This window comes from Drosophila virilis, chromosome 2, assembly GCF_030788295.1.
Source record: "Drosophila virilis strain 15010-1051.87 chromosome 2, Dvir_AGI_RSII-ME, whole genome shotgun sequence".
In the NCBI taxonomy this organism is placed as follows: domain Eukaryota; kingdom Metazoa; phylum Arthropoda; class Insecta; order Diptera; family Drosophilidae; genus Drosophila; species Drosophila virilis.
In genome coordinates, this window is record NC_091544.1 from 31,483,722 (window position 1) to 31,510,866 (window position 27,145).

Consider the following 27,145-nt stretch of genomic DNA (forward strand, 5'->3'; position numbering starts at 1 on the left):
ATATTTAACTTTTTATATATATTTTAAATATCTTAAGAATTCTCTATTTACAGGACATTCGTAAGTCGACCATCACTTACCAGAAAACTCACAAACAGCGTGCCTTGTATTCGTATTTTTATTTGGTTTTCCAACTTTTGGGGTTGTGTGGCCTGGCCGTCGCAGCCGCAGTGAACGGCCAGTGCATTTATATACATGTATGTATGTACATATGTATGCATCTATGTTTGTTTATACACGCGTCTGTATGTAAGCATTAACGTAGCTGCATGCGTACGTTTGTGTGCTTGTACGTATGTGTGTATGTATGTACATATGAATATGGGATGTCTAGAAACGCACAGCAGCATTCTCGGTCGCGTCGCCGTTGCTGCATTCAATTCTGCTCGCGTTGCCTATGGTGCTTGTGTTAATGAAAGTGAGTGCAGCATCAGCATAAGCACTTGACTGTATGCGTGAGTATGAGGATGGGAGACGCTCTAATAAGAGAGCAGTAGCCGCTGCTCGCCAAAGCAGCACCAGTCTCTCAGCCAGCAGCATTCACATGCATTTGTTTTATGCCTGTGTCTGCGCCTGGCCTGCAAGTGTTTTATTGTTTTTCCGATGCCCTACGCCGCGCAAGTTATGCACTTTAAAGCGAACCGAGGCAAATAAATATTAGAGAACAAAAAGACAACTGGCACATATAATCGAGATGCAACATATTAAGTACTTTTAGTTCATAATTATTAGAATAAATTGGTCATATTAAGCAACTCTGAAACTGGTTTAGAGCGCAGCTAACAGTCGCATAGGCCTAAAAGTCGCTGAAGCGTTTTCCTTCTTTTGTGCTCCTCATGTTGTTGTTGTTCTTTTCCTCCTGCTCTGTTCTTCTATTCGTTGACTTACCATGAGGGTTGGAGTTTTTGACTTTCCATGCGTTCTTTTTAACTCGCATTCGCTCATTCTCTTGTGCTTCTCTCGCCTCGTTGTTGTTGTTGTTGGTGTCTCTTTCAATGCAATGTCTTTGTTTCGGCTGCATCTCTCTCAGAGCTCTTATTGTTACATGTGTGTTTATCTTTAATTTCTATGCATATTTTCCAATTATGCATTTACTCCACGGCCGAATTCAGCGTGTACGTGTATGTATGTACATACATAATCATATACAAACATACATACATACATACATAGGAGGCTTATGTTTTTATTAGTTTATTATTAGCTACATAATAATTATAATTCATTTAGCGGCACAGTAGAACAGTTACACGACGCACATAAAAGCCTGCTCGTGTATGTACGTATGTATGTATGTATGTATGTGTGTGCATCTTCCCATGCTGTGAGTTGAGACCCCATCTATTAATCACAGGCACAACCCATATCATCATCGATTCTTTTTGTACATTATATACATACATGCACATATGTATGTACTTATATACCACATCCACATTAGTTTTCTGCATTCTAAAGAGCTGCTAATATGATTATCTTTGCCTCATACTAACTGAGTTGCCCCACCCCCCCTTCCAGGAGAGCTCCTACTCTCAGCTCCTTTGATTATGTCTAGGAGAGGGAGGGGTAGGGCATCATCAATCAGGGAGCTTAACATTAAAATTACAAAAATATTTTCTCACTATCATGTTTATTCAATTTTATTAATTATTATGAGCTTTTATCTGATGTTTTCATACAGTTCTGGGCATGAGATATTACGTGAGGTGTGGATTTTAAGCCTTGCTAATTGAAAACTGCATAAGCAAATTGTGTCGATGGGCTTACATCGTTCAAAATCCCCACATAAGCCGTTTTAAAATAGCTGCGTGCTTAAATTCATATATTGTCCGATTTCATATCATATTTCGCAAATTAAAGGTACGACATACTGTTTGCTAGTTGAAAACTTAAAGTTAAGGCATTTGAGTGCATTCCGTATGAAAACACCAGCATAATATGGAGTACATATATTCATAATCATATTCATATTCATATTCATATATATATATATATATATATATATTTGTATTCGGGAGGTTACGATTTATAACTAAATACTTTCAATGTCATTTTATGTCACTTCCATCGAATATGCACCAAAAAAATAATGCCCAGACATATAGTTGCCATACATATTGTGTATATATAAAGATTATTTTACGTATAATATCTTTTAGCTAGAGTATATATAAAGAGATATATTGAAATGATCAATGTTTTGCTAACGGTTTGGTTTCTGTCCTGGTTGCTCCTAACGAATGCTTACAAAATATTTCTACTATATATATATGATTAGTTATCAAAATATTGTTTATACATAGTAAAGCCTTGGATTTTTTTGTGCATATTTCTACACGGTGTTTGTTGTTGTATTAAAAAAATAAACAGTACAAAATATTAACAAAATTAAGGTATAATACGGAAAACTTTGTAAACCCGAAATAAACGTGTCATTTGGCAACTTAAAAGTTAATATCACACAAAATAGTATATATATATAGAATTTAACAGCGCAAATAATTGAATTGTTTAAGCGAATGTTCACGTTACAAATCATAATACAAGGTATATGAATATCGTTTGTGTATATATAAATATTGACAGAGATATATAAGTATATGTTGTAGCAAGCATGTCTGTGGTTTTCTTATATCAGCAAATACGCTCGAGTATTAGAATATTAAGCATTGAGTTTTACTTGCTCAGATCTAGCAAAATTATTAAATATTTTATATAATAGATCTGCATTGATTATATTTGTATAGTTGCGCGATTTAGAGAGGATAGCCGAGTGCAGCCGACAGCAGCGGCTCCCAGGCGCGATTTATGTCCAAATAGAGCACTGTGCACTGCTCGGCGAGCGTTTCATCATCGTCCAGTATGGTTATAGGGAAGAGATCGTTCTGTTTGAATGGAATATAATATTAATAATACATTTTTTACAGTTATTACAAAATGAACGCACATTTTTGGACTGCCAAAGCTGCTCGAGCAGCCGCAAAAAGCGCTGCATTTCCATGCTGCTCGCAAAGAATAGAATCAAATCATCTTGACATTCCAGTGGCGCCTCCTGGCAGGAGAATTCCAATATGCACCACCAGGTCTCACTATGAGAGGGTATTTTAATGCCAGTCATTGCTTTAATATCCGCACAAGTTAGTATCTCCAGTCCCGAATTTTTGCCATAAACGCTGCTCATGCTTTGCGCTTGTCCTGACACAGTTTTTGGTAGAGCTTTGGACGCATCCAGCGAGTTCTTTGTGGGAGTGGAGTTGAGTGAGGAACATGAGCGTTGTGTGCCACGTGTGGGCGTGCTCATGGTGGAGCTTAACTAAGAGTTTAACATGAATTAACGAGGAATTTCTTCTCTAGGCAAATGGAATACTCACCAAGCTGCTGGTTTCGAAGATGCACAACATATCCTCCTCGCGCAGCTGCTGCTTGTTCTCGGCTGCGGCTGGCGGTGACTCCGGCTCCTTGTTTAGTTGTCGCAGGGGTGCAGCAAAGTCCTCACGCAGCGTTATCAAATGGTTCTGGGTGACTATCAGAGTACAGCCCAGAGCCTTGTGCCGCTCCTGCAGCTCAAAGAGCTGTCAATGGAAATGTTGATACATTAAAAGTTGATAGTGCTTGTTTGTGCATTTCACAACTTACACCACTCGCTGACTGGAGTAGCGCCTGCAGCCACTCGGAGGCCACATACTCATCCGGCGCTGCCATTTGCAAAAGCTCGCCCTTGAGCATGATCTCAAAGCAATGAGGACGCGCAGATTTGATAGCACGCCTGGCGCCTTGACACTCGGCCAGCGCCATGGCCCAGCTGGGCAGCTTTTGCGTGGAATCATGGAACATGTAGAGCACGCCCGCTCTGTACGATTGAGCACACACACATATTATATATATACTTAAATTCAATGCAGTTTCAACTTACTTTAACAAAAAGTAGCCCGGCTGCCAGCTGATCTTGGACGTGGCGGTTGCTGTGGCTGTTTCTCGCACCCGTCGGTGCATGAGAAAACCCTTGATGTGCGGCCCTAGCGGCTCCTGTTCGCCATCTAGGCCCATGCCCAGAGCACCGCCGGCGGGCATATTGACCACCGCATAGAACATCCAGTGCTCATCCTTGCCCACGCAGCTGTTTGCACGCACAAAGTCCTGCAACGGCGCCAGATGCTCCAGTGTCAGTTGACCCACGGCGGGCAACGTTGAGCCGCTGCGACGAGCGCATAGCTCCAAATTGGCAACTAATGCATCGGCTGGATAAGGTCCGCCGGCGAGCAGCACCTGCTGCATGTCCCGCATGCTGTTGCTTAGCAGCACCGTGTTCCCAAAGGGACCCATCTGAGTAGTAGAAAGTTTATTAGATTGAGATTTCGATTAGACTATGCCGCTTACCAATATGACATCCAAATCCCTGTAGGCCAGCACAAATTTTGCGCACAGACAATTGCGTACCAGATCTGTCACGTAGAGCGTTTTATCCGTAAGCAGCACCAGCACCGGCGTCATGAAGCCCTCGCGACTGTAGCCTGTGTACAGTTTGAAGACCTGCAGGGACAAATAATGTATCATACGAGTGCTTACAGTTTGAAGTGTCCCATCATGTGTCTTACCTTTAGCAACTGCTCATTTGGCTCTCGCAGCATGGGCAAATGTTTGCCACTGAATATATCAATCGATATTTCGCCGACGCCCAGTTCGAAGCGGGCGACATCTCCCGGCAAATCGAGATCCAGACCCACGGCCAATTCACGCCGCGGCGAATTGGCGCCCGACATCTCAATCTCCATGGCAATCTCGGCATTCAGATCGTCGATCAGCTCGTAATTCTTGGGCCGCACGCCGCGCACATAGAGATTCGAGCCCAATTGCTTGTGCTCGCCGCGTAGTTTGTCCGCAAAGAAATCATTTTTTTTAATGGATGATTCGAGTATTTTCTTCTGTGTCACATTGCGCAGAAAGCGATTGATCAGCGACGTTTTGGCCGCCGGCACAGGCGGTTTCAATAGCTGTGCATAGTCCACGTCGGTGTAGTCCACAATTACCAGATCGCTCTCCGTGGAAGGACGCTCATTGGCCGTATCCGTAGTGGTGGTTATAGTCAGAATATCATCAAACTCTTCGCTGAGTATGGTGCTCTTCGAATCACGTCCGCTCCCGCCGGTGCCCCGTGCGCCCAAATAGCTGCTCGGACTGTGCAGACTGCGACTGGTCAACTGCTGCTGCTGCTGCAGCGGCTCGCCATAGCGTGGCGGCTGTCCGCAGCGCTTCTTCAGCGGCGATGGCAGATGACGCGATTGTCGCTCCAAGCTGCCCAGCACCACCAAGCCGTGCACATTGTTTGGAGTCTGCGGCTTATTATAGGACGCAGAGTTGCTGTTCGTATTGTTGCTAATGGAGCTAAGCTCGGATATGGTTGATGACGAGTGGGTGCTGGGCAGCTTGTTGGGTAACGGTTGCTGGGGATGCGGCTGCGACTGTTGCGGCGACTTGGCAATTTTGGAAGCTAAATGGGGAAAACGAAATTATAAATGAGTATATAAAAGAATATTTAACTTCCTTACCAAAATAACTTTCTGTTGCTGCTTGCTGTTGTTGCTGCTGCTGCTGCTTCTGCTCGTGCTCCTTGTCAGCTGACGCACTGCCGGAACTCTCCTTGAGACTGCGAAAGAAGTTGCTAAACGTCTTGGCTATGGGTGCGCCCATAAACGAGCTGCGCAGCTGACTCGCTGGCTGGGCAATGGGGGTGTTTCGCTCCAATAGGCTGGCCACGCTGCTGTGCTGTTTATCCGACATGGCGAACTGCAGCTCTGACTGCTGCGGCCCGCTGGTCTCGTAGGAGACGCCCGTATGCTCAAAAACGGTGCTTTCACAATTGATAATAAACTTGCTGCGGAACTCGTTCTGTGTGCCGGTGACATTCGGTGCCACGGCGGCTGTTTCCTTATCGAATTCATCTTGGCGTCGCAGCGCATGTGTCTGCTCTGGGGGTGACGGCTCCGCGGCGCTATTTTGCTCATCATTTTTGCGACGCAGCTGTTCGTCCACGTTGTGCACAAATTTCTTAACGCACTGCGTCTGCTTATTGCCATCCAGACTCTTGCTGAGAAAGGGCTTGGCCTTGAGTGGCGGCGAGTCGGGCGACTGGCATGTTGGCGCATATGACTTGACCTTGTGCTCTGGCGTTTGCTCCAGCTCCGGCACACACTCCACCACCGATTGCAGATCCTCGGAGCCCTCGGGCACACCACGCTCGGGCAGGGGCATGGTAAAGATGCTCTTCAGCGAGCCGAATATCATTTTGCTGCTATTGTCCAGCAACTGATGCTTTATGTCGTGCACATTGAACTTCTTGACGCGATCATTGAGATCCTGCTCGTGTATAATGTTGGTGTGACGTTTGGTTTTCTTCAGGCAGCTGGACTTGGGCTTCTTCTCCTTGTTCCACACGGATTTCTGTTTGGGGCTGCCGGCATCCCCAATATTGGGCTCCGAGTAGTAACAGTTGTCGCCTGGTTTTTATAAAATTAGTAAACATAAGATGAAGTATAAAATTAGCATAGATAATAAGAAGACTTACCAATCAAATTATTGTTGGCATTGCTCATGCCAATGCAATCGCAGGAGCTGCTCTTGGCCTGCTCATAGTGTTTGCGATTGTCATTGGAATTCTTGCCATTGGAGTTCTTGTCCTGCTCATCAGAGTCCAGGCTCGAATTGGAGCTGCTGCAGGCGCATCGATAAAGCAATCGCTCATCCCGTTGCTTCGCTTCTGCTGAGGGCGCATACTCAAACACACCGGAATTGTCATATTGCAAGCCCACGGGCTCATTGGTATCATAGATATCCGTGTTGCCATAGTCTAGCACATCCGAGCAGGCGTTGCGATAGACTAGTCGACGATTCTGGCCTATCGCTCTGTCGCCAACCACCTGTTCGGCATCACGACCGGCCGCGCTAAGCTCGGTGGGCGCCTGAACGCGCTCCCGTTCTGCGCACCATGAATAGCGACCGGCGGCACCGGCCACGCCCGCTGAATTGCCGCCCACCACGGCCAATTTGCGTCCATTTTTGTATGTGATAAAGCCATGCTCTATGTGTATGTTGTCGGTGCGTGTGTTTTTAAGGATATCCTCGTGAAATGATACGCGCTTTTTGGGCGCCTTTGGAGTGGATGAAGCTTTGTGTACCTTGCGCCTGTATACGATCTTTTCAGTAGTATCAAAGGTCGAGCAAGCGCTGCTAGTCATGGTCTCCTCCGCGGCCACATTCGAATTGCTGTCCACAGGCGGCTTCGCTTGCTGCTGCTGACTGACAGCTGGTATTGGCTTCATTGGCTCCTCAAATTCCAGACCCGACTGGGAGCACAGCGACTCGAGCATAAAATCGCTATTCTCGGAATCCAGCATTTGTACCCCTGAATCACTAGGCGTTGTATCCTCCAAGCTGCTGCTATTCATGCTGGAGCTCATCTTGTCCCCGCTCGGCGAGACCTTGGCGCACAGATTGTTGTTGACCTTGGGATATAGCGGTGATTCCATTACGACATCGTATGCATATGTCTCGCGTTGTTCTGCCAAGACCAGCGTCTCTGCTGATTAGAGTTTGTGTCACTTTATTTTGTTGTTATATTTGTCTACACGATAATTTTAACGAATATTTGTCTGTAGCCAATTAGAAGCGCGCTTTAATGATAGAAAATATATAATTTGATCAAATATTAGTTATTTTCTCCGATTTTTATACGGGCTTTTGTGTATCTCGGTTTTCTGGCAAGTAATCAATATCAATAGAAATTGCACACTGCGCCCCAGCCGCATCACGTCACTGTGCAACAAAGGAGTACACGGATGACCCCACGACCCCTCCTCTTTTAGCCAGCCAACTGTGCCGAAAAACCTTAACCACTTCCAATCACAAACTTTAACGGTTTGTTAACCGCACCTACCTTTGATTTGTTGAGAAAATTCCATGTTAAACTTGTGCTCGGCACTGTTAATAAATTTAATAACTTATATTTTATAGTTAATTTGCGTTTTAACTGTTTTTAAGTTACATTTTAAAATAACAAGTACACACACAAGTAAAACAAATCAATATTTATCATACAAAAGACAGCGTTGCCAACAAGTTGGCAAGCTGCAACTTTTGGGCAACTCATGTGCACAGCTGAGCGGCGTGCCTGGTACATCTGGCAACGCTCAACTGTTAACAACAGGTGAACATTATTTACGCGCTATTTGAAAACGCTTTTTTGAAATTGATTTGTATTTAAATAGAACAACACTTAAGTAGCAAATAAATTTGTGGAATAATTGGCTTGAAATGGGAATTTTATTTCACTTACACAATCGCAAACCCAGATATGTCAATTATCGTTAAGGCATTACGCATATTATACTTTTCATGCTTGCATAGGGTATAACAATTTTGTGAAGACATTTGTCGCACAAGCAAGGCCCTTGGCTTGTTTTGCTGTGTGTGTACCTCTTCAATTCTCTCTCAATTGCAAGCAACACTTATTGTGAGGTATGTGCGTTGCGGCTTTTTGAAAACCGATTTCCATTTGTAGGTTTGTTTTGCACATACCTAGGGCATGTCATTTTTGAAAAGTACAATGGCAAAAAGAGGAATGCCAATGAAAAGGAATGAAACCATACAAATTAAATATATATCACACCTTGAGCAGCGCACAGCCAACGCCTGTATAACTCTTTAATTTTGTTGTTGTTAGGAACGGAAAGAAGAAGAAAAAAAGTGTTTTGCATTTATTAAATAATCCAATAAATCACATTCAAATGCGACAATCGAGCTAGAAATGTTTCAGTTCCATCGGTCAATTATAAAATGTCAACCACATGAGAACAATGTGCGGTAAAACTATGAAGCTAAAATACAAACGTAAAAAACAACACGTGAAAACGCGCAAAACTATGCAATATAAATAAATGTAGTAAATAGCCGTTATTTCAAATTGATTTATATTGGATATTTCGAAAACGCAACGGCGTGTGTTTACAAAATGCAAATGCCAAACATATTTAGACAATTAAAACAACATTATTTTCTGATTGCGCTTGCAATCTATATGCATATACTAGAAAAATCAATTCAATTATGTGATTGTGTTCATGGCTACAGGTAATAAATAGAGCAATTAAATAAAATCTATTTGCCAAGCTGGCAATAGGCGCATTGCATCAGACAAGGCTGCCACATAACCTCAACCTTTGCTTTGCCACAGAAACAATACAGAGAGCGCCGAGCTGGTATCTCATTATGAATCAAGTCTATCGCTGCCAGATATATTGCCCATACCATCCAAAACCTACGACAAGAACCGTGCACCTAAGCTGCTGGGCCAGCCAACCGTTGTTTATTTTCATGTGACCGTACTCTCACTGGACTCGATCAACGAGGAGTCCATGGTAATAATATTTAAACAGTCTGGCAAGCTCTGGATATCGAGTATTCTCCTGCAGTGTCCTAGCACTCGGGTTTTATTGCTGCAGTTTTTATAGTTAATTGCATTTTTACAGACCTATGTGACGGACATATTTTTAGCACAAAGTTGGCGCGATCCGCGTCTGCGCTTGCCGGAGAACATGAGCGAACAGTATCGCATATTGGACGTGGATTGGCTGCACAGCATCTGGCGACCCGATTGCTTTTTTAAGAATGCCAAAAAGGTTACATTCCATGAGATGAGCATACCCAATCATTATCTCTGGCTCTATCACGACAAGACTCTGCTCTATATGTCTAAGCTGACGCTGGTGCTGTCGTGCGCCATGAAATTTGAATCCTATCCACACGATACACAAATCTGTTCCATGATGATTGAGAGCCGTAGGTTTCAGAGTCACTCATATGGTGGCAAATCTGTAATATTGTTTAATTCCAGTATCTCATACGGTGGAGGATCTTGTATTCATTTGGAATATGACCGATCCGCTGGTGGTGAATGCCGAGATCGAGCTGCCACAATTGGACATATCCAATAACTATACGACCGATTGTACCATTGAATACTCAACAGGTGAGTGCACGCATCCTCACTGAAAATTCTCTAAATCTCAGTCTCTCTCGATTCTGTTAGGTAACTTCACCTGCCTGGCCATAGTCTTCAATTTGCGTCGACGCCTGGGCTATCATTTGTTTCACACCTATATACCCTCGGCGCTAATTGTGGTCATGTCATGGATATCGTTTTGGATCAAACCGGAGGCCATACCGGCGCGTGTCACCCTGGGCGTTACCTCGCTACTCACGCTTGCCACACAGAATACACAATCCCAACAATCGCTGCCACCGGTGTCATATGTTAAGGCAATTGATGTATGGATGTCCTCCTGTTCGGTGTTTGTATTTCTGTCGCTAATGGAGTTCGCTGTGGTTAATAATTATATGGGTCCGGTGGCCACCAAAGCCATGAAGGGTTATTCGGATGACAATATCACAGATCTGGATGACTTGAAGGTTAGTTCGGGCATTAGTTAATCACATTTAAATGGGCTGAAACTGTAACTGCGTAGTGCGTCTTTGCAGCATCATCATCGGGAGTCCATAATAGAGCCACAATATGATACCTTCTGTCATGGTCATGCTACCGCCATCTTTATAGATAAATTCTCGCGCTTTTTCTTTCCGTTCTCGTTTTTCATCCTTAACATTGTTTACTGGACGACGTTTCTTTGATCCAATGTGGAGCAGCTCTAAACTAGTTATTAAATAAAATTAAAAAACAAAATCATAGAAAGCGCATTTGTTTAAAAATGTATAAAGTTTGTAAGCCACAAATGAATTTGCAAGTAAAATATATGACATACGTATAAATCACATATAGTACATTATTGTATTGTATAAATAAAGAAAGGCGTTTATTAATTAAATTTAATTCAAAGGAAGAAATTAAGAAATGCATTTTAATTGCGCAACAAAGGTGGAATTATCTTTGGTATTTTTACTATATAAGTATGTATGTATGTAGAGTTTAGACATATAGCATATATATATATATATATATGTATATGTATGCACTATGTATATATATATAAAAATGTATATAAAAAGTTGCTATCGTGGTTTCCTTCTCCATTTCCAATACACTTTTCATTCATTCTTGTCAGCATTATACGTATAATCACATGATATTATCGTATCCTTCTTTATATATGCACATTTACAGTACGTTTGTTTTTGTTTTGTTTAGTTACTTTTACTTTTTACTATTTAATTTGTTTAGCTTTTGTCGCCTACGTTAATTGTTGCTAAATATTCATGTAATTTATGCATTATGCGAGTGTTAATAAACAACTTTTGACACTAATTCAACTTATATATGTAAAAATATTTCGGTTATAAATAATACACACAGAGCTACTGCAGATCCAGAGTAATGCACGCGTTGACAAATAAATACTCTCTCATATATAAAAAAAAGAAGGGGAAACATTAATAATAATAACGTTAATTGGATTGTCCTACAACAAAACAAAACATTCAGCAGAATATATATATATATATATAGAAATAGGTAGGGGAGCAGAATACGAAGAGCACGCATAGAACGGATGCCTACGCTGAAGTTGTGGGGAGAATAACTTAATAGAACGCCAGGAGTTAATAACAAATGGTATTTTGTTGCTGCAATGGCTATGGCTGCTGATTGTGGTGGTTTATCATTCTACTGCAAACAGGCCTGTAGCTTTTCAGTCCATTCCTGTGCCAGATTCGCATTCATCGCATAGAAGTTATAGGTGCGTTTCGAGGTTTTTAGCTGTAAGAAATGTAATTGATTAAATTTTATAGGTTCTTTTTTAGATAACACAATCAATTTACATCAAAGAAACCCTTTTCGTCGACGCGCTTTGTGCCAATTTGTGCGGGTTGTGCGGCCGTCACAGACTGCACCTCGGCTAGCTCTGTGAAATTAAAAGAATACATTTAAAGAACATTTCAATTTAAATTCAATAAACGCGATTGTACCTATAATGCCTTTGGGCGCTGTATCATCGGATGTGTCATAGTAGCGCAGCTGATGTTTAATCGAGTCCAGAACAAACCAACGCTGTTTCCAGCCCTTGAGCAGGGCGCCACGTTTATAGAGATGCCTAAAAAAAACACATGTATAAAGGTATAACAGAAAGGTTCAGTAAATGGAGCGTACCCCTCATGTGTTCGATTCTCGGCAACATTGCTGCTGAACTGATTATAGAAATGATGACTGGAGGTGCGCGCGGTGGTCGCTGCACTGGATGCAATGCTGGCCGTGTCACCCTGAGACATGTTGACATTTGGCGGTCCCACGGTGCCGTCTATGGCCTTGTACTTGGTGCAGTTCTTCATGGACAGTTCGGTGCACTTTTCATGATAGGAGTTGCCACAGTCCATGCACCGATAGCCAACAGGTCCCCAGAGCAGCTTAGTGCAGTGATTGCAATTGGTGGGCGTCGTATATGGATGTTTCTCAAAGCGATGCGGATGAAAGTACTTGTCCTGATAGCCAGCGAGGCGTCCCTTCATAATGATCTCGAGCGTGGAGCGTTTATGCTGATGCGTTTGCACCAGCATGCTGCTGAGCGATGTTTTGCGCGACATGGGCTCCACATGTGGCACTACAAGATTGTTCCACACCAGCTGCCACTTTTGTGGCAGATGGCCGCGTTCTGTTTCCGCCTGCTTCACCTCGCTGAGCAGACACACGTAGGCATTCGGGTTGCACTTCTCAATGTTGTCATAGCCGGCACTGATGACCATGCGTTTGCCTTTGATTTCGGATAGATCAATTTCATCATCCACATTGGTCACTTCTAAATCGTAAGGGGGTCCTTGTGCCAGCTCCTCGTTGGTATAGAAGCCCCACAGATCCAGGGCAGCCACGCTATTCTGCGGACGCAGCACCACATCCTTGCTGGAGGAGTACAGGAAATTATAGAAAATGGGCGATTTATTGTGCTGCCGTTCGATATAGTCAAAGATCGAGTGTCCAATGCGATTCAGTTGTGTGGGCGTTCGTGGACTGCGTATGTCCAGCGGATAAACATTGCACTCATCATCCGAGCCATTTGCAGCACTGCCGCCACCGCCAAAGATATGCTTGGTGCTCAACGAGCCGCGTTTATCCTCCATTGACGCAATGCCGGAATCGTAACGCTCCAGCTCGCAATCAAAGAGGAACGTGCGAAAGCGACACGAGACCACATGATATGCCAGAAAACGCAAATAGAAATCATTGAACTCAAAGGCCATGGGAAACTGTCGCTGCAGCTGATAGACCACATCCAGAAACTGCAAAAAGGTGGGCGCAAACGCAATATTCGTGCTAGCATGCGATGCCTTCAGATTGCTGCGATGGGCAAACCGATGTCCGAATGCCAGCCACTCCTTCTCTATCAGCACACGAAAGCCATCGATGCTGCGATAATACGGATCCAGACAGAGCTGTGCAATGGCTGAAAGCTGGGCGGTCACATCGGACCCATCTTCTAGCGACAACATGACACTGCTCTCCTGCAGATCAATTAGGTCCACCACGGCGCCCGATAGCTGCAGCAGCGTTGAGATTTGCTGCAACCAATCGGATTGCTCCACCATTTTGGCAAAACTCTGACCATCCGCATCATTGGCATTATGCGAGGGCATGCAGGCGCGTATTAGTTTCTTGAAAGCTGAACGGGATTGCCGTATGTCCGGATAGTCGACGGGTATAAAATCAGCACAGAAGTCACCATTCAAATTCGATTTGCCCTGCGATTTTTCACCTGTCCAAAAAAAAGAAAACACATGATTTCCAATTTGTTGTGACTTTGATGCGCGAACCTACCCAAAGCATACAGTCGCATCTTGCGGAACGCATGCGCCGCTGAGCTCCTTTCATTGCCCTTCATCGTGCCAGCTTTGTTGCCCGCACCGCCGGATTTGCTGCCATCCGTAACACTTAAATTTGATCTTTGCTTGCGCATCAGCTCGGGCGTTAGAGACTGATGGTCCTCGCCATGTCCGAGCAGCGAGTTCATCGAGAGATTCATGCCTGAATACTGATTGAGTGCGTCCAGCGGCGTCAGTTTGGGCATTGTATTGATTAGCGCCATGAAATACTTGTCCTGCTCCGGATAATGGGTGACATCATTGTGCGTCATGGTATTCCCGCCCGTTGTATTCTTAATCATGCCAATTACGGATTTGCTATTCGGTTGTGCTCCGCGTATGAGCAGTGAGCCATTGTTGTGCCGCCAGGTGGGCAATGGTATGCGCTGGCCCTTAAAGCAGCGTCCCAGATGTGTCATCGCTGCATCGCTGCACTGTACCGGCGCCACTATTATGGCCGGATAGGTGCAGCACGTAGCATAATTAGCATTGGCATTGCTTATGCGAAATCCGAGCTGCGCCTCCGCATCGAAGCCCAAGCGTTTCCAGTCACGCACATAGCTGCGCTCGCGCATTCGCTCGATATCCTTGGTGGTTAGCAGGCGTGGCAGCGCCTCGTTCTGCTGTGTCTCAAACTCGTCCGCCTCCTCGAGCTCGTCGTCTATGGAGTTAGTTTCCAGTGCATCCGCGCTGCCGCCGCCGCCGCTACTTCTGCCCAGTTCATACTCCGGCACCAATTTGCGTTTCGTTTGCGTCTTCTGTTTAAAGCCGGCCTTCTGGGCCGTGCGTAGCAACGTCTTCTTTGCAAAACCCTTGAGCGTGGAATACTTCTCCTTGGTCTTCAACGGCACAACACCTTGGAGCATGGTGCCATAGGATTGAAATGCGAAATACTCAAATTCATCGCGTGGATGCCGAGCCTTGTTAAGCGTCTTGCGAAACGTTTCGATTTGCTCCAGCGTCACCTCCGTATCGAAGGCAATCTTGAGCAGCTGAAAGCAGCTAGAGCGCAGCTGCAGTCCATCGGGCAGCGTCTGATCCACATGTGCCAGATATAGCATTGATATCTTCTTCTCTTTGAGCAGCGAGGCAATGGGAAAGGCGCGCACAATTGTCTGCTCACAAAAGAGCGGATCACAGGGCGAACCCTTGAAAACAATGCGATAGTTGGTCAAAAATAAGGCTCCCTCGGCGGGTATCAAGCACTGGGTGTCATCTTCGCGTCCGTCCGGCATGAGAAAGCACCGCAAGTGGTCGGTGGCCATTTCTTCGCCCGGCAGTAGGCAGGGCGTTTGGATCTTGGGCTTCTGCACATGCGGATGCCGTTTGGCCTCGAGATAAACTGGCTCCAGGGATTCAATGTGCATGTGTACCACGCCCGGCACCATGTCGTGCAGATTGCGTATATGCTCTGAGGTGACGCCACCCTCCGTGCAGACGCAATCAATGAATCGTGAGATGGTCTTGCCCACGGTAACTCCTATCTCGGAAGCATCATTCTCCTCGAAACCCTCATCGGAATGTTCGCTAAGGCTGTGCGAGCCCATAATACTGAGAGTAAATTACAAAAATTAGATAATCAGTCAATCAGTTAGCCAGTTTTACTCATACCTATTGGAAACGCTTTGGTTCTCCTCGAGCCGGAAGGCCAGCTTGGGCTTGCTGGCCGCATCCACATTGACGTCAAGCGGTATCAGCAGGGAGACCATGCGATTGGCAAAGTGTATGGCCTGGCTGTAGAGCGTGGACTCTTCCGATTTGGCCAGCTCAGCCTTTTTCTCCTCCTCGATGGTGGGACTTTTCCGTAGTTGCTCTGCGGTTATTTCCAGCGCCGTTGGCTCCTCCAGCGGCACCTCGTCTAGCACACAATTGGCCTCTTTGTTGTGTTCGTTTTGGCGGCGCTGAAGCAAATAGAGTGCCTTGATTTGTGCCTGCACATCCTGAAAGAAACTGGATTCCCAAAACTGCAAATTTTTCCATATGCCATGATCCTGTATCTCCGTATAGGCAAACTGTACCACGCCCATCGAGAGTTTACGACAAAATATAGTAGACATGGGCAGCAAAGCGGCCGCTACCGTATACTCATCCACGCCCGAGGAATTCTGCAGCGCTTTATTCATGAAGCGCACCACCAGATCAAATTGCTGATGATCTAGTACCGCCTTATTGCCATGCACATAGCCAAAAAGCTCGCGGCACAGGATGAGCCGTGCATCCCGATGCTTAAGCGTACGCATGACCGCGGGCAACAGTTTTCGCGCATCCGCAATGCGATTTTCAAAGATGTAGGCGACACAGGTGCGCAGAACCTCCAAACGACGCACTGAATTGTGCACCGTTGTTGGACGCACGTCCAGCGCTTCTGGCAACCTGGGACCCATGGGTATAATTCTGTGCTGATTGCGTGTTACATGAAAACGCTGCGACTGGCCATTCTTGCGTATGCCCTCCTGTATGATCAGCTCAACCTTGTCAACGCTTATGCGTGGAAACGCTGGCTGATGGATGCGCTGAAATGCACCCTGCGGTGGCCGGAGCACCTTCTGGGCATAAGTGGCGGGCGCAATAGATGCTTCGTTCTCGTACAGCGTGCGTCCCAGCTCCTGGATATGTGTGAGTATCTGCAGCAGAGGAAAAGCAAGCATTAGTTTAACATTAAGTGGACATTTGCGCTTACATACGAGATTCCGATTTTGTGCTTCCGTTTTGAGCAGCTCGTTCATGGAGCTATACAATTCATCCCAGGCATCTGCGGCACGCCAGGGTGGTCCACGTTCATTAACAAATGTTGTAAAAAACATGCTGTCGAGGACGCGAAACAGAAACTCGCTTTCGATTAGATCGCGAGCGCCTAAAAAGCCAGCCTTATGAAATGTGATCACCGTTTTGGGGTGAATGCGTATTATGGTCAGGCAGGAGCGATAGCCCTGGAGCAGCTGTGCAAACAGGCGCATAAATATCGCGCGTAGCTCCTTATCAATTTGTGCCTCCGTCTTGGCTAGCGTTGAAGTGGGCCGCTCATTATTGGGAAAGGCGAGATCGGCTTGCGCCAAATTGGGAAAGAGTATCATGCTGAGCAGATCCTGTGTTTGCTCCCACAATGGCGATGGAAATATAGGCACCGGTGGCGTTAATGCATCCGGTATAGTCACCAGACCACCATCCAAATCTACCACAATGACATCAAGCAAATCTGTAATCTCTGTTTGTAACGAACTGTGTATGCCCATTATAAAAGGCGTCGGCGTCGATAGCACCTCCGTGAGCGGCGCTGGAAGTATGGGTATATAAACGTGCGTATAACGAAATGGATACATGAGCGCAACCAATGCCCTGCAGCTGTCGGTCAGATGCCAATAGCACTTGGAGTGAAAGAGTATTTTGTTTTCGGTCATCACGGCGCACAGCAATATCAGCACGTTTTTAATGCCCAGCTGTTTGAACAGAAAATAGACACCGCTGCCCGTCGTCGGCAGGGATGAGCTCTGCGGCGGCTGTAAAGATTGTTTGTCACCCGCTCCAATGGAGAAACGCACTTGGGGACCGCCCGCGGGTGGCACCTGTATGCAGCCAAGTATGTTCCCAATCAGATTCTCCATGGCATATGGCAAGTTCTCAATATATACAGTGTAGATGGTGCCCAGGCAGTTCTGTAAAATAAAAGTTGTATTCAATATTTAGATTCTTTATAATTATATCTAACAATTTATAGTCTTATGACTGTTATATAAACATTCTGTGGTATGTGGTATACAGAGTTATCTATTTTTTGCCTTTACCTTAAAAGTCTCCGCACAATCCAGTCGGGATATAAGCACCAAACACTTGGGTGCATACATAATGCTGTGATGCGTTATGGCCTCCACGGGTGGCGCGGCCAGCAAACCGCGGCTGCAGTTGCCATTGCTGTTGTTGCCAATGGTCTCATCCTCATCGTCCACGCTGCGTGTCTGGGTGATGGCCAGCGTTTCGTGGAAGCTCAGGCACGCACAATAATGCTTATTCGCATCGATATCGGTGAGCACGGAGATGAAGAATTTCGGCTCTTGTTTCTCGTACGATAAATTCCATCCCAGCGGCTGGCAGAACTAAATTTATGATTATGATGAGTTAATTACGTCTAAATTAAGAAACAAAGCCAACACTTACCCATTCGATGCCCTCGATAAAGGGCGTGTCGGGCCAATCTTTCTCAGGAAAACGTTGCACAATTTTGCCGCATATTGGCTGGCCGCTAACATTGCCGGCAGTCTCTGCAGACAAATAAAACAAATGTAGATTATATACATACTTATATATGTATGTACATATGTCGCACTCACTTTCTTTGTCGTTATCGTAGCCAACAATTACAAAGTAATCAGCGAGCCGGGACATCTCGTACGGTTACGCTGCAGCTGCACATTGCAGTCTAACTTGGAACTGGGAGGGGATCTGGGAGATTTTTGCTGTTTTTTTTTTTTATTGTTGTGCTGGTGGTTTTCTGTGTGTGTGTGTGTGTGTGTGGTGGGGGCTGCTGCTTCAGATTTTTACGTTTGCCAAATCTACAAAGTAAAAGCACAAAACGAATAAAACAAAAGTGTTGTTGTTGGTGTGTTTTTTTTTTGTTTTCAAATACACACAACCGCTTTGGCCGATTGCCACAAACTTATTTGCATACAAGAAAAAAAATTGAAGCTTTCAATTAATATAGCGCGGCGTTTTGTGTTTGGCATAAGTAATTAGTTGGCATCCTTTTTTCTATAAGCAAACACATTTTTAACGTACACAAATTTTAAGCCACAAACCACACCCCGCCCCTATGTGTTAGTCCACTTGGTTACATGCATTTGTGTGCACTATATATACATTTCTGTTGAAATTCACTTATATACATATATGTACCGTTTAACTGCTGGCAATTTTTACGCGTCTGGTGTCTGGCACTTTTATTATAAACAAATTACTTTAACTTTTAGATTTTTCATGCCTGCGGAATGTAGGGTTGTTGATATGCTATCGATATTTTTGGACTTATGATTCGATGTATCTTAACAGTGCTATGCAACGGTTAGAGTACGATCAAAAGCATTATGCAGCACTAGCAATTGTGGCGCATTCGAGTAAATTTTTCAATTCTTGTAATTTAAAATTGCACATCTCTTTAAACAGCTCAAAGTACGCATATATAAGGGTGCATTTTTAATAAACATCATATGCTTTTACTAGTACTTTTAAATGTTGTGCCATTTGCTTATCGATGTAGCTCATCACAAAAGTCCAAGTATCGATACATCGATACTCACAGTAGTCAGTGTGTGTGTGATTTTTTCCCTACGACGTTCATATTTTTGTGCTATTTATGCGATTTTAGTAAAGTTTTTGGACTTTTAAATTCAGTTTTATATAATTAGAACGGTGCATAAGCAATTAACGCATGTGCTTGCTACAAAAGTACATAAAGCAAATGACTGCGTCTTTTGCAAATTAGCAGTTCCCTAACATTGGCATTAAGGTGTCTTGTCGGGCTTCGGGCAGCAGGTAAGCTACACACGCTCTCCCTCTGTTCGTCTCGCAAGCTCTCCCTACTCGCGGTCTCTCTCCCTCTCTCTGTCTCATTTACCCACTCTCATTGACCACCAAAATATTTTGCTCATTCTGTCTTATTCTGCTCACAGCTGTTTTTGGGACAGTTCTCAATTTCTTATCAAAGCTGCAATTCAAATAAAACTTTTATTGCATTAACCCGTTTTTCGAGCGAATTCGAAATGTGTAATTCCCAATGCATAGCTATTTACCAGTCAGGTAAAAATCAGGTGACACTAGGACCCATTGACTGATGTGTGAAGTTTTCAATATAAATTCATTCATGATTACTCTAACATGAATAATGTAGAGCTACAGTGAACATTGGATATAATTTATTGACAGCATAAAAAATTGTTAACTATTTAAAAATAAGAAAACAACAATCACAAAACATGTTGTACTTTCTATTACAATTTTTTAAGGGCAACTTAATTACAACATAAAAGGTACACAATTAATTTATTGTTTATATTAAATGTTCACCGTCAGTCAGTCGGTTAATCAGTCAGCAAATCAGTCGATCTGTCAGCATAAACTATTATTACCATGTGTGTTTATTGATAAAATTAATAACATTATCAAGCAGCCGCAGAATCATCCAGGAACTAGTCAACCAATCAGTCAATCAGTTGGCTCGATAGTACAAATATTTAGATCCTATATATGTCAAGAGATAGGTAATTGTCGCAGTAGGCGCCTTAAATATACATATGCAAAATTTTTTGTTTTGTTTTTCTCATAATACTCATATTTATGTCATCGCGCAGACACATTAATAATTTTTCTCATTTATGTTTCTCTTTAAAAGTAAAAACAAAAAAAAAAGCGTAAGCATGGAAAATGAACAGGATGAACTCAGACACAGACATATGCAGGACCAGCACCGTAATCAGCATCATGGCGTACCAATCGGCTATTCGGACGTTATGCTACAACTTGGCGGCCAGGAGGGGCGTAAGTGCAACGGCTTACTATATGTTTTAGTATTAATCATATTATTTTTTGCATTCTAGAACGCTCACCATATGCCGTTTACTTTGAACAGCCACGCGATGCGCTGCTGGATAGCTATGTTGTAATGCCCACCTATCCACAGACATCCATAGACATGCGAACAGCACAGCAAACAGCTGCAACTGCAACAGTCTCTGGTGGTGGGGGTGGTGGTGTTGGTGGTGGTGCTGCTGGTGGTGGTGGTGGTGATGCTGGCGGTGATGGATATTCGGCCATGTTTCAGTATCAGCCGGCGTCCAGAAATCTAAATCGTGAATCCTATGCGGAGCCGGCAAGCTCAACGGGCAACAAATGCTGGAAATGCAATGTCGTACGCGATATCTGCCATTGCAATCGGCTAGCGGAGAGCAACGCCAGTTATCCGACGCCCATGGAGCATGTGCATTCCACACAAACAAATGGCATTGGCGCTGGCGCCGGCGCCGGCGAGCCTACGCAATTTTTTGAGCTCAGCTCAACGTCAACGGCCGCCACAACCACGTTGTCTGCGGCAGCGGCGGCGGCAAGCAGTGGCAGCAATAGCCGTACGGACAGCGCCCAGTTCATTCCAAATTACACACAACGTAAGACTGAAACGGATGGCCTGTCGCCGCAGCAGCAGCAGCAACAGCATGAGGAGCAGCATCAGCTGGACTTGCCTGCCGAGAGGCAGCTGCAGCATGAGAATAACAACAGCAGCAACAATAGTATGAATCCCAGCAGCAGCGAGTCGCATTTGGGCAGCATCTGGCCAGCTGCCATGGATGATCATGCTGTGGATGAGCAACTACTGTTGCAGGCCAGAAACAATTCGGCTGCTGTCTACGAACTGCCCACCAGTTCGCTTTTAAGCTCCAATAACAGCAGCACGAATAGCTCCTTTGAGGCGAACAGCAGCAGCAGTAATAATAATGCGCATTTGGTCAATGGAAATGCGACGGCCTATGATGATGTCACATCTAGTGCATCGGATACGGAGCATGTGCAATTTGCAAATACGCGCACCACAAACACAACCACGACAACCACATCGGCGGTGCAAAAGAAAAAGCATCAACAGAATCGTACTCGGAATGGCAGTGCAACTGGTGCAGTTGAAGCATCCTCGGCATCCGGTACCTCATCGGTCATTGAGCTGGATGCAACGCCTAGTACCAGCGCGCAGGCGCACCAGCAACAGCAGCAGCAGACGCAGCATCGCAGTCGCCACGTCTATCGACGGCGGATATATCCCAGCGTGCTGGAACATGCGGGCGACAACAGCAGCGATGATGGCTGGGATTTGAGAGCGGTGCGACCGCCAAGCAACAGCAGCAGCGATCTGGACGCACGTCATGCCGATCATACGTATTTTAATAGTCGTGGTTATATGTTGGATGCGTTGCCGCCGCCACCACCACCACCACCGCCCGATACCAGTTACATGCGTTCCACATCCGCCTCCTGCACAACGGCTACGCACACCACATGTAGTGTGGACTATGGTGGTCGGGATATTTGCGGTGTGCATCGTTTAAACAACGATAGAAGAGGACCCACGCCCACAGTGGAACAGCAGCAGCAGCAGGAGCAACGACCCGCAGCGGTGCTTAAAGCCTGCTATGGTTCGGGCCTGGGCAGCGGCATTGTGCGCACGCGCTCCCGTGTTCGGTCCATGGATGAGTCATTACCAGCCGGCAACAACAGCAGCAGCAGCAGTAGCAGCCACAGCTTGTGTCAGCCACCCAGAAAACTGGCGCGCCTGGAGACGCGCAGCGATGTGCAGCTATCCTCATCCACCATGTCCAGTTTGTCGCCAACTAACTTTTATGCATTTCAACCAGGTCGTCATCGGCATCGCACCTATGCAGAGCTGGCCAGGAGCAACGAACGGCAGGTAAGACTGCGCAATCGGGCTGCTGAAATCTTATTTAAAAATTGGTTGTGTATTATTTATCAAAGGAGAATAAATCTCCTGCGTCCCAACTAGTTCTCAGCATAACAAAATATTGCATCCTATACCATATTGGATTCCCCTGGTTAAAAATCAAGATTATCATACTAGAATAAGTGTATTTAGGCGGGGCAGATGCCAAGGCGATAAAATCGCCATCATTTCAATTTAAAAAAATATATATATTTTCTGTCTATTTGGGCAGATGAGAAACCCAAGATAAAAAGATAAATTTACGTTTTTCTTCGTTATTTTATATAACAAAAAAATATTTCAAAAATCCTGGATTTGAACCAGTGACCACTCGCCAAAGCCAGTTTGTAACTGTTGCCTGTGATATTTAACATGCAAACATTGAACATTTTCTCCCAATTAATTGAATTTTCACTTTCGACTTCGAAATTGGGACTCAGTTCGGACAATTTTTTTTTGTTCAGATTTACCCCATTAAATGGCATATTTAAGTTTTTTTTTTTAAACTTTTCTGTCAGATTTCAATTTAAAAAAACTTTTCAATACCGAATTTTGTTAAACCTATAAAATAGGCCTATGGAAATCATATAACTTGGAATATATTATATTTTATTCATACATTTTCATGTGTTGTTGTTTTCATGTTGTTGTTTTGTTTTTTGTTTTGGAAACATTGAGCTACCCGAATTAAGTTGTTTGCAAGCTTAAGTAATTTTTGCTACCGCAGCGTTCCTTTTTTATAGTAACAACTATATATTACACTATGCATATGGCTGCAAGGGTATTTAAACTTCGGCAAACCGAAGGCGAAAGTTCCTGCTTGTACTCACACTGATGTTTCTTTATCGCAGGAGGCTCAACAGTCAACGATACAGACGCCGCAGCAACAGCAACAACAACAGCAACAGAGGACACAGCAGACAAGCGCCGGCTCCTGTGTGATAACCTATGTGGGCAGACCGCGCGAGCCAGATGGCAGCAGGACGGCCAGGTCAGGCCCAATGGAGCCATCCAATGTGCTGCCATCCACATCGACTGGCAGGCGACATCACAATACACACACGAATTCCAATGGAGATAATGCGGTGCTAACAGCGCCCGACCTGCAGCTGTTGGACTGGTCCTCCGATTCGAATGATGAGGACGATGATGTGGTATTTGTGCACTCCACACGCGAGCCAATACTCTCCATAGACCTGACTTCCGATGATGATGGCTTCGGTGGCAGTAACGAGGCGGCGCTGCAGCAGCAGCTGCAACGAATGCAAGAAATACGACAGCGCCGTCGACAGCAGATGCAACAGCATCAGCAGCAGCGAGAGCAGCAGCAGCAACAGCAGCGGCAGCTGCGCGAGGAGTCTCTGGCCACGTGCAGTCGCACAGCTGGCGGCGTTGAGGGATTGAATGCTGCGCCCGCAGGTGCTGCGCCCACAGCCACTGTTACGGCATCGCTGCTGCCACGCCCCAATTCGGCGAGCGATTACGAGGAAAGACGACGTCAGCGTCCTGCAGGCACCTCATTTGCCTTCTACAGCGGCGCACTGGCGGATCGTGTGGCCATCACAGACCACAACTATAGCAGCTATGATCACGCGTCGTCGACCATGGGGCCGATTATAAATCTCAGAAGTCTATTGCCCACACGTTGTCCCGGCTTGGAGGCCGAGGCAGCTGCGGCGCATTCGCAGCGCTATTTTCAGCCGATTACGCCGCCGCCCATGTGGCATTTTGGACCGTTGCCGGAGGGACAACCGCCGCCGCAACCGCCGCCACCAGCGCCAAGTGGTAATGCGGGCTCCTATGTGCAGCATACCTCAGCGGGTCCGGTTATTGCAACGCCAGTGGCGCCCCCAACAGAAGGAGCTGTGCCCAGCGGACGCAGCAGTCCCGCCGCCTATTATCATCGGTATCAGCCCTATTATGTGCCGCATTATACGATCACAGCGCTGCCGGCGAGTCGCAACAATGGTGATTACTCACCTGGACCACAAAATCCTCATTATCAGGGCGGTTTGGGCAATGCCACGGGCAGCAGTCGCAGCTCACTGAGTGGTGCTATGAGCGCTGCAGCTGTGGCCGCCACGGTGGCTGCCGCTCAGGCGCAATCATTTCACGATCTGCTCTCGCTGGCTAATGTGCCCAGTTCGCCGGTGACCAGCATGGAGAGTAGCAGTCTCGAGGATGACTATCATCAGCACCGCAGCCAAACGATGAACATGCTCAATCGGTCCACAACACCCGTGGCAGCGGCTGCTGCTGTGGCCACGGCCGCTGGTCCGCCGCCAGTTATGTCCTCCATAGTAACCGTAGCGGCTGCTGTGTCGCCGCCACCGCCGCTGGAAATGTATTCGGGTCGCACAACCATGCAGTATTGCGGTTCGCCGCCATTTAGCCTACGCCGCTCGGATGCACAATATCATAATCATCGGCAGCACTATCAGCCGCAGCCGCATCAGGGCCATCAGGCGCCACAGAATCAAATGCACGCGCACATTCATCCACCGCATCGGGCGAGCGCGATTGTGGCGACGTCATTGACACCGGCTCCACCGTATCCAGTGCATCAGAATCTGTGGTATCGACAGCAGAGCATGCAGGAGCTGCATCGCCGTCATATGACGCCCACGCCTATTGATCTCTCATCGAATCCATTGAATCTGACGAGCAGCCTGCGCACACGATATTTGCACAGTATTTGCAATTGTGTCCATGCACGCAATGGGCCTGTCTCCAGTCTAGATCCTGCCTATTATCCGGCCTATGATGCAGCTGTTCAGCAGCAGCAAACTTCCACAGCCGCGGGACCCATTGATGCGCATCAGCCACCGCCACAATTGGGTCTACAATATCAGCAGCAGCAGCAACAGCAGCAGCAGCAACAGCAGCAGCAGCAGCAGCAGCAACAACAACAACAACAACAGCAGCAGCAACAACAACAGCAGCAGCATCAGCAACAGATGCAGCAGCAACAACAACAACAGCTGCAGCATCAACAGCAGCGACGTCGCGCCGCTGTCCATCATCACATGTTCCATCATTACTCGCCGCTACACCTCGAGATTGGGCTAGCCACGCCGCTTTCGCTGGGCTCGTCGCGCATACTCATTGGACCGCCGCGTCCCAATCGTGGCGCCACCTTGGTAAGTACTGGCATTTCATGGCCTAATATATGTAAATTTAAATATATTCGCAATCGCAGGAGATTATTGAGCGCAATACGTTGCCGCATAAGTATCGGCGAGTTCGTCGACCCAGCGAAACGGACGAGGATGCAGAAAAGTGCGCCATATGCTTGTCGCTCTTTGAGATTGAGAACGATGTGCGGTCAGTAGCAACAAGTCGGTTATCCCTATGCAACTTAATACATATATATACATATCATCTGCCTTTCAGCCGTTTGCCCTGTATGCATCTATTTCACACGGACTGCGTGGATCAATGGCTGGTCACCAATAAGCACTGTCCCATTTGTCGTGTGGATATCGAGACGCATATGGCTAAGGATGCGCTGGTGCCCAGCTCCAGCGGGGTTGCAGCAGCTGCCGCGGCTGCCGCTGCTGCTGGCACAGCCGCTTTATGACATTGTGTACATGGCATTTTCATGTAAAGCGACAACAAACGAAAACACACACGAAAAACTAACGGCTCTCAATCTACTGCAAAACACTAAAAAGGAGACACAACTTTTCAGACTGAGTTCGTCATGTTAAACATTCATGTCGGGGCCAAGCAGGCAGAACAACAGCAACAGCAACAACAACAACAACCACCACAATAACAAAAATGATATGTTTAAAAAAAAAAAAAAAAAAAAATAATGCATATCCGGGCTGCACACTGCTGTGTTGCAACCTGAAGCAACAATTTTTTTTTGGTGCTGTTGCAGCTGATGCCGGCTGCCCCCATTTGGACGCACTATGGGGCAATGCATCTATTAACGCTAAATTTCCTGAGTTCGTCATGCAGGGGCCAGGCCGGCAGCGACAATGAAAATTCTCTTCAAATTCTTTTCAAACAAAAAATACACAAAAAAAAAATGCTAAAATTATCAAAAAAAAAACCAAAAAAAAAAAAAAAAATACAAAACGGAAACTTAAACAAAACAAATCGTCAAACGTCAGCCAGTTGGAACTGTGAACCCACCAAAACAGGCGAAAGCAGGTGTAAAAAATTTGCTGCGTTGCGTTAAATTATAAACAAAAACAAAACTACAACAAAAAAACAAAAAAAAAAAAAATCAAATCAATCGAAAGCAAAAAACTTTGGCTCAAACTCTACGTACATACATATATTATTATTATATATAAAAATTAATTGATAGGTGGTTTCTTTTTTTTTTTGGCATAATCATCGAATCATATTTCCTATATTATAAAATTATGTCCATGTTTTGTGAAACGAAATTCTTGTGATTTACACCCACACACATATATATATGTACTACGTATTGTTAAAGTGTGAATGTCGCCTCCCCATGGTTAATAATTATTCAAAATGTACCAAACTGTAATTGTTATTGTATGACCCCCCCCAACCGTGACCACTTCCCCCCTTTCCCATATTTTACAATTTGTCACGAAATTATAAAGTGTGTGGTACCATCAAAAAACGACAAAACAAAAACATTCAATTCAAATGCATTTTAATCCTATCTATTGAATTCTATTTGTTGCCATATTTGTAATTTGTAATTGATTTTCTGGTTAATCTAAACTGATCTGAAGCGTTGCGTGGCGCTAACAGCCACAAAAAAAAAAAAACTAATTTTAATTTACGATTAAGTTTTTTTCTGGGTAAACCCAAAAACAAAATCCAATTCAAAGT

General features: G+C 45.3%; 4 protein-coding genes across 9 annotated transcripts; 2 read left to right on the forward strand and 2 right to left on the reverse strand.

Moving 5' to 3' along the window:
- Nucleotides 1–1,613: 1,613 nt before the first annotated feature.
- prd1 (pruning defect 1) lies at nucleotides 1,614–8,086 on the reverse strand. 3 transcript variants are annotated; one of them, XM_015170324.3, is made up of 10 exons: nucleotides 7,931–8,086; nucleotides 6,563–7,667; nucleotides 5,547–6,494; nucleotides 4,596–5,488; nucleotides 4,378–4,530; nucleotides 3,914–4,323; nucleotides 3,637–3,850; nucleotides 3,372–3,572; nucleotides 2,948–3,313; nucleotides 1,614–2,885 (listed from the first exon to the last, which is right to left on the reverse strand). In XM_015170324.3, the coding sequence occupies exons 2-10, from the start codon at nucleotides 7,521–7,523 to the stop codon at nucleotides 2,757–2,759; spliced, it is 4,275 nt and encodes a 1,424-aa protein (XP_015025810.1). In that variant the 5' UTR covers nucleotides 7,524–7,667; nucleotides 7,931–8,086; the 3' UTR covers nucleotides 1,614–2,756. The 3 variants fall into 3 exon arrangements, with proteins under 3 accessions (XP_015025810.1, XP_002056559.2, XP_032289490.1); XM_002056523.4 differs by having other exon boundaries at nucleotides 6,563–7,573; nucleotides 7,931–8,077; XM_032433599.2 differs by having other exon boundaries at nucleotides 6,563–7,576; nucleotides 7,931–8,073.
- Nucleotides 8,087–8,653: 567 nt separating this feature from the next.
- HisCl1 (Histamine-gated chloride channel subunit 1) lies at nucleotides 8,654–10,683 on the forward strand. 2 transcript variants are annotated; one of them, XM_032433511.2, is made up of 6 exons: nucleotides 8,654–9,123; nucleotides 9,227–9,410; nucleotides 9,522–9,831; nucleotides 9,887–10,021; nucleotides 10,082–10,461; nucleotides 10,518–10,683. In XM_032433511.2, exons 1-6 carry the CDS (start codon nucleotides 9,005–9,007, stop codon nucleotides 10,566–10,568), a joined length of 1,179 nt encoding a protein of 392 aa, XP_032289402.1. In that variant the 5' UTR covers nucleotides 8,654–9,004; the 3' UTR covers nucleotides 10,569–10,683. The 2 variants fall into 2 exon arrangements, with proteins under 2 accessions (XP_032289402.1, XP_002056560.1); XM_002056524.4 differs by having other exon boundaries at nucleotides 8,657–9,123; nucleotides 10,531–10,680.
- On the reverse strand, nucleotides 10,374–18,870 carry Sbf (SET domain binding factor). Of its 3 annotated transcripts, XM_002056525.4 has the most exons (11): nucleotides 18,739–18,870; nucleotides 18,177–18,398; nucleotides 18,004–18,107; nucleotides 17,634–17,942; nucleotides 16,536–17,504; nucleotides 15,463–16,475; nucleotides 13,808–15,402; nucleotides 12,152–13,745; nucleotides 11,971–12,095; nucleotides 11,824–11,906; nucleotides 10,374–11,761 (listed from the first exon to the last, which is right to left on the reverse strand). In XM_002056525.4, the coding sequence occupies exons 2-11, from the start codon at nucleotides 18,229–18,231 to the stop codon at nucleotides 11,669–11,671; spliced, it is 5,940 nt and encodes a 1,979-aa protein (XP_002056561.1). In that variant the 5' UTR covers nucleotides 18,232–18,398; nucleotides 18,739–18,870; the 3' UTR covers nucleotides 10,374–11,668. The 3 variants fall into 3 exon arrangements, with proteins under 3 accessions (XP_002056561.1, XP_015025809.1, XP_070062886.1); XM_015170323.3 differs by having other exon boundaries at nucleotides 15,463–17,504; XM_070206785.1 differs by having other exon boundaries at nucleotides 15,463–17,504; nucleotides 18,177–18,302; nucleotides 18,739–18,864.
- A 279-nt stretch (nucleotides 18,871–19,149) lies between these two features.
- LOC6632927 (AF4/FMR2 family member lilli) lies at nucleotides 19,150–26,951 on the forward strand. The gene is made up of 6 exons (XM_002056526.4): nucleotides 19,150–19,374; nucleotides 20,231–20,376; nucleotides 20,436–22,291; nucleotides 23,173–25,461; nucleotides 25,521–25,645; nucleotides 25,715–26,951. Exons 2-6 carry the CDS (start codon nucleotides 20,256–20,258, stop codon nucleotides 25,899–25,901), a joined length of 4,578 nt encoding a protein of 1,525 aa, XP_002056562.4. The 5' UTR covers nucleotides 19,150–19,374; nucleotides 20,231–20,255; the 3' UTR covers nucleotides 25,902–26,951.
- The last annotated feature ends 194 nt before the right edge of the window (nucleotides 26,952–27,145 follow it).